Source organism: Camelus ferus, chromosome 2 (genome assembly GCF_009834535.1).
Source record: "Camelus ferus isolate YT-003-E chromosome 2, BCGSAC_Cfer_1.0, whole genome shotgun sequence".
In the NCBI taxonomy this organism is placed as follows: Eukaryota; Metazoa; Chordata; class Mammalia; order Artiodactyla; family Camelidae; genus Camelus; species Camelus ferus.
In genome coordinates, this window is record NC_045697.1 from 109,585,815 (window position 1) to 109,591,814 (window position 6,000).

The window sequence follows — 6,000 nt, forward strand, 5'->3', positions numbered from 1 at the left end:
AGGCACTGCCTGTGTGCAGATGGCCAGCCTGTCCCTTTAGTCCATGCCACCAGCCAGTGGCATCCATCTGTCCATCTATCCATCCATTTATCCATCCATTTATCCATCCATCCATCCATCCATCCATCCATCCATCCCATGAGTGACTGAGCAGTGGCTATGGCATTGAAGGCGGGAGACCAGCAGAGGTGCTGACAGGTGTTTTGCTGGGAGGTGCACGAGTGGGGCATCCCCTGGAAAGGTTAAGGGGGTCGGTGATCAAACTGAGTTCAGAACCATGTGGCGGGTGTTGGCGGACCCAGCAGTCAGGCCTTTACCCAGCTTTAGAGAGCCATCCCCAGCCCTGCTCCTTCCTGAGGAGGGGTCCGGGGGCGGTTCTGAAAAACTGGTATCACTCATGTCACTTTGTGCCCCAGGCCTCCTGGAGTCCACAGGTGGTCCCTCCCCAGGTGTTGACATTGGTCCCCACCCGCCCCACTGCCACAGAATCCTGGTGTCTTATCCCCGGGGCTGCACCGTTTCCCCAGCTTCTTACTTCTGTTTGTTGTTTGGCTCTGCTTACTTGAATGCAAACATGTTCACTGCTGTGTCCTTGGAATCTGGGGGCTTTGCAGAAAGCGGGCCCATGAGTACCGTTGAGTCATCACAACTGGTCTTGTAACCTGGGTCAGGAGACGGTGGTACCTGCCGTCTGAGGTAAAGGTCAAAGCCGCCTGCTGTGTGTTCACTTGACGTCCGGACGGGGCTGGAGGAGGGCAGAAGTGGTCCCCACGATGGGGGACCGGGTTGTGCTTTCTGGAGGGAGGTGAAGTTGAGCTGGTCCTACAGGGCCGGGAGGTGGACTGAGAGGCTGATCCTCTTCCCTAGGTCTGTACCCGCCGGGAGACCTGTGGCCCTCGCAGCCCGTGTGTGTGACGAGCGGCTTCAGCTGCGCCCTGGAAAGCGGCAGTGCCGGCCGGGGTGCAGGGACCCGCCCCGCTACCCAACAGGTACGGCCTCCTCTCCCACCGGCGACCGGAAGATGGCCTCGCTTGGCCCCGTGGCGCCTGAACTGGGTGCTGCCACCTGCCTGGTTGAATCGCGATGTCTCAGAAATAACAGACCAAGAACTGAGAGAAACACGAAGGGGAAAAAGTAACGTAGCTGGTGACCATGTCATTGCTTCACTTTTTAAAAAGATGAGCTATTAATATATTCAATGAAAAGATGAACTACTAGTAGATTAGAGACAAAATGGAAAAAACAAAAACGGTCGCTCATAATTCCTACTAGCTCACAGAAGACAAACTGTCATTTTTCCATGGCATTCATCTTGCACACATTTAAACATCAAAAGATCGAATAGTTTGAGTACTGGGAAATCGTTACCCAATGGCAGTTTCTTAAATTCACCATCGGATATGTCATTCAATTGTGAAAACTTGAGAAGATGTTCATATCTATGTGTAATCAGAGTCCATTTGAAGTTTTGTTGTTTGTTTGTTCAGCTTATTATAGAGGTATTTACTTTCTTACTTTCTGTAGTGAAAGTCCACATTGGAATTGGGATCCAAGCACCTACCACGAGTCACAGTTTGTGTGGTTGTGGTTTACGTGAGCGAGTGCTGGCCCTGCCCCGAGGGTGGGCTTTAAGTAGCGGGACATGTTGAAGCCCCTGGACGTGTGCTGGGACCCTGGATGGCATCCAGCCCTCCGCATGTTAACAAAGCCACAGCCACAGGGTCTGCCTCCCGTTAGAACAAACGTGGGTGGACGCTTTTTGGAGTCTATACCTTTTAATTAGCAGTGAGAGCCAGTTTTTCAAATATTGATCTTGCTATTACATGGTTGCTATCTGACACCAGGTGAGAATGATTTACAGTCTAAATGGAAGTAATTCTCTGGGAAATGAAAGCTGGGTTTGGACCCATTCCTCTTATCCTTGGGTAATTTATTTGCTTTTCATGATAAGAGTCTCATTTAAAGAAAAGCTCCCCTGGCCCCCTTTTCTCCTGGGTCCTTGGCTCTCTCTGCTCAACAGATCAAACTCCCATCTCTGAGGGTTTTTTGGGAATTACAATTTACATACAATATCACATTAGTTTCAGGTGTACAACACAGTGGTTTGATATTTGTACACGTTGTGAGATGGTCACCATGCAAGGCTAGTCACCCTCTGTCAGCACCGTTATTCCGACAGTCCTGACCATTTGCCCTGGGCTGTGCTTTTCACCCCCGTTGTGAAGGAAGTGGGCGTCCAGTCCGAGCCATCCAGCCTGCAGTGGTAGGTCGTGGGTGATGAGCACACTGAGTTAGTCTTTGATTCCGTGACGATAAAGTACACCATTTATTTTCCAAAATTGAGGGACTGGCAGTGATGAGGATGCTAGGCAGGTAAACCGTTTTCCTCTTTCTTCCCTTGGTCAGTTGACATCCTGTTTCTGAGACTAGACCTCTTGCTTTTTGTAGCAGTTTCATTGATTGGAGCGCGACCTGTGAAGGCCAGTTTCCCGGTGTGTACTGCCCCCTGGAACTGAATGACTACAACGCCTTTCCAGAAGGTAGGAGCTGTTTGGACAGTCCCAGCGCCATCCTTTTATCCTGGGAAAGTCAAAGCAGAGAGGGTGTGGACCTAAGACACCAGCTGTAAAGAATGTGGCCTTTGAGAGCCATCTAACAGGAGGCTGCTCAGTCCTTCCTGTAGGTCCTGCCGTGTGTCATTTTATGTGGCCTCAAGAAGCCCCTCAGCCCGAGTGTACAGGGGCTTTTACACAGAACCCTGATCCACCCAGTCCCTCAGATCAGGCGGGACGGGCTCGTCTGCATTTGTGTGCACCTAACATTGTGGGTGGTCTGTCGGGAGGCCAGGGCTTTAGTCGTTACTCTTTAGGCAGACACATCCTTGGTGAGATAGAATCATTTACCTCCTTGTTCCTCAGCATGTCCTGACTCTTCTGCCCCTGGGAGATGCTGCAGAAGGAAGGAAAGGAGCTCGGAGGGGCAATTGTGGGAAATTACAGATGCCTGGGCTGGAGTCAGCACAATTGCTTGTACTGATCTGGGTTTTGGCATATGCAGTGCTCTCTGATAGCCACAAGGGGGTGCTGTGGGCACTTTCTCCCTGCGTGTGAGGCTGTGTTTATTATCTTCTTACTGACAACTGCGAAGTGCCTGGTGCCTTCTGCTCTTAAATCAACGCATTTGGTGTGTGTGCAGGTGGCTGACAATGGCATGACAGGTAATAAAGGAAAATTTTCAGCATTAATAAGAATCTTGACACTATTTAAATCTATGGTAGTATTTACACTACCCATCACATTATCAAATACAGAAAATCAAGCCCAGAGGAACTACATCCTCCCCGAGGGCTTCCCAGGTGATGTGTCTCAGGGAGTAATTACTTTATGTCTGTATTTCTTTTCATTTTTTATATTTTTTTAGGGGGGTTAATTAATTAATTAATTTCTTTTTGGGAGTATGGCTACTTTATTTCTTTAATTCATAAGCAAAATATGAAAGTTATATTTTTCTTCATAGATGCTTATTTGTGTCTCTCCCTCTCCCATCATTTGCAACCTTCTTGTTCACTCCCATCCCCCAAATAATTGCTTTGTAAATTCAATTTTAAAGATCCTGCTACTTTGGACCCACTTCTCTGACTGTTTAGTTGATGATTTAGTTTGTGCTAATTGGAAGTTTACCTCATACTGTCTATGCAAAACAACACATTTTGTTAAGAGTCACGGAAATACGCTGCCAAGGGTATGGGAAGTCTAGTATCAGCCATTAGGAGACAGATGATATTAACTACAGATCAGGGTTACGAAGCTAAACTGGAAGACAGTTGGTTATCAATGAATTGCCTCTTAGAGTAAAACTGTCCCTATGAGTAGCATGTTACAGATGACAAGACGAGTCTAGACCAGTGATTCTCAACCCTGGCCCCATGTTAGGGTTTATTTATTAATTTTTAGAGGAGGTACTGGGGACTGAACCCAGGACCTTGTGCATGCTAAGCACGCACTCTACCACTGAGCTATACCCTTCCCCCACCACGTCTGTCTTTAACTGGTCATATCGTAAGGCCTGGAAAGCTTTTTTTGCCTGAGAGTGAGAATTCCATTCTTTCCAGAAAAATGTTCACTTCTGTCGATGTCTCCCATTTGTCACAGAAAACATGAACTGCCCCAGTGGCTTCCCCTGTCCTGCCGCAGTTCAGACGGACTTTGCTGACCACAGCTCCCAGTCTGCCTGGAACAGCCCCCCCAGCGTGCCGAGCACCTGGGGACACGCTGGTCTCATCAGTTCTCCGGTCAGTGCCGCCCGCCCTGCTGCCTGGGCCCCGGCTTCTTGCTGGTGCTTCCTTCCCCCTGGGCTCACCTGAGCTTTAGAGCTGGGTTCAGATCAGCTGGAGAGCCTGGCTGAGGCCCTTTGGTCACCGGCCGCACTCTGCGGGGCCCTTGCACGTAGTTAGACCGGGCTGGGTGGGGTGGGTCGCTGCAGACACCAGTGGCCTGGCCACCCAGTGACAGAGACACCCCGGCCACACGGAGGAGTGATGGTTGTTGATAAAAGCGAACTCAGGCCAGGAAGCTGTCTGGGACACAGCTGTGTTTCTGTGGTCCTGCTGACCTTTCAGCTTTGGGAGGAGGTGAAATAAACATCCCAGGAAGGTCAGTCAGTGGTAGGCGACCAAGGCCCGGGGGCTTCCTGCCCCTGAACACGCTCTGTGCTTAAAAGCCCGGCCCTTCCGCCTTACTCAGCCCTTTCTTACAGAGAGAGGCGTTTGACTGTGGGTCCTTCCTGGGGTTGAAATAAGTTGTTCTAGCTTGATGGGGCGCTCACAACCTTCCGTTTGAGAGAAATGGAGTGACAGCAACCCAGATTGTTGAGAATAATTTAGTCACTTCCAAGTAGCTTGGACTGATACCACCGTGGCATCCACGGCTGTGTAGTCAACCTTGACATTGACATTGCCTATCTAAGGTGTCTTTATTTTTTTTAACTTTTTTTTTTCCCTCCTCATGTACACTTCAGCCCTACCTCACAAGCACCCGAAGCTTGTCTCCAATGTCTGGACTTTTTGGTTCCATCTGGGCCCCTCAAAACGACGTATATGACAACTGTTGCCCTGTCAGTCCCACCACGGAGCACTCGACTCACTTGGACAACCAGGCGGTCATGTGCAAGGAATACTACCCGGGGTTTAACCCGTTTCGTGCCTACATGAACCTGGACATATGGACTACCACAGCCAACAGGAACGCAAATTTCCCGCTGTCCAGGGACTCCGGTTACTGTGGGAATGTGTGAAAAGAAGAATCGGATTTTTAAACAATGTGAATAAAGAGGCTTGTGTTTGGATGACTAGCATAAACTGGCTGTTGAAATAGATTGACATTGGTGGATATTTTGGCACTTTTATATGAAAATAAATTTTTTTATGAAATCTGGGTGCTCTATTTTTTTTTTAACCCTTCGCAAATCAGTGGTAGAAACTAAGCATCTGGGCGTTGGACCTTCACAACTCAAGAAGTGCCTCAGATGCGCCAGATGTTTCTGTCAGAACCGGGGTGACTTCTCAGCAGGTAAGAGCTGAGGAAGAAGCGGCCAATGTGGTTCCCTCCCACCGTGGGCACAGGAATCCAGGGAGCCTGCAGACAGCAAATGTGATCGGCGGCACCCCAGGAGGTTCTGATCTGATGGACCGTAGCTCAATCAGGCTTTTGTTTCAAGCTCTCCGTTGACTGGAATGTGCAGCCGGTGTTGGCAACTTCGCTGATGGTCGCTGGCCTGGATGGACCTGCTCTGTCCGGGTGGAGGGGGCTCTTTGCAGACCTGGTGGGCACAGCTAAGTAGGGAGCCCGGCGCTGTTCTGCCGTCCGTCTGGCAGGGATGTCCCCTCCTCTCCGGCAGGCTGGTCCCTGGGGCAGGACAGCAGCACGGAGGTGCTGGTAGGTGTTCGGTTCCCCTCTGAGGGCACAGGCTCCTGCCCAGCACGGGTGCCCAGGGACCAGGGCC

The 6,000-nt window shown here is 50.1% G+C and overlaps 1 protein-coding gene across 1 annotated transcript in view; it reads left to right on the forward strand.

The window, feature by feature from the left end:
- Positions 1–5,428, forward strand: part of TMEM131L (transmembrane 131 like) — a 159,808-nt gene extending 154,380 nt beyond the window's left edge. The window contains 5 exon segments of the mRNA XM_032465146.1: positions 868–950; positions 952–989; positions 2,449–2,540; positions 4,152–4,291; positions 5,017–5,428. Of these exon segments, the coding sequence (XP_032321037.1) occupies positions 868–950; positions 952–989; positions 2,449–2,540; positions 4,152–4,291; positions 5,017–5,292 (629 nt within the window). The 3' untranslated portion in view covers positions 5,293–5,428.
- The last annotated feature ends 572 nt before the right edge of the window (positions 5,429–6,000 follow it).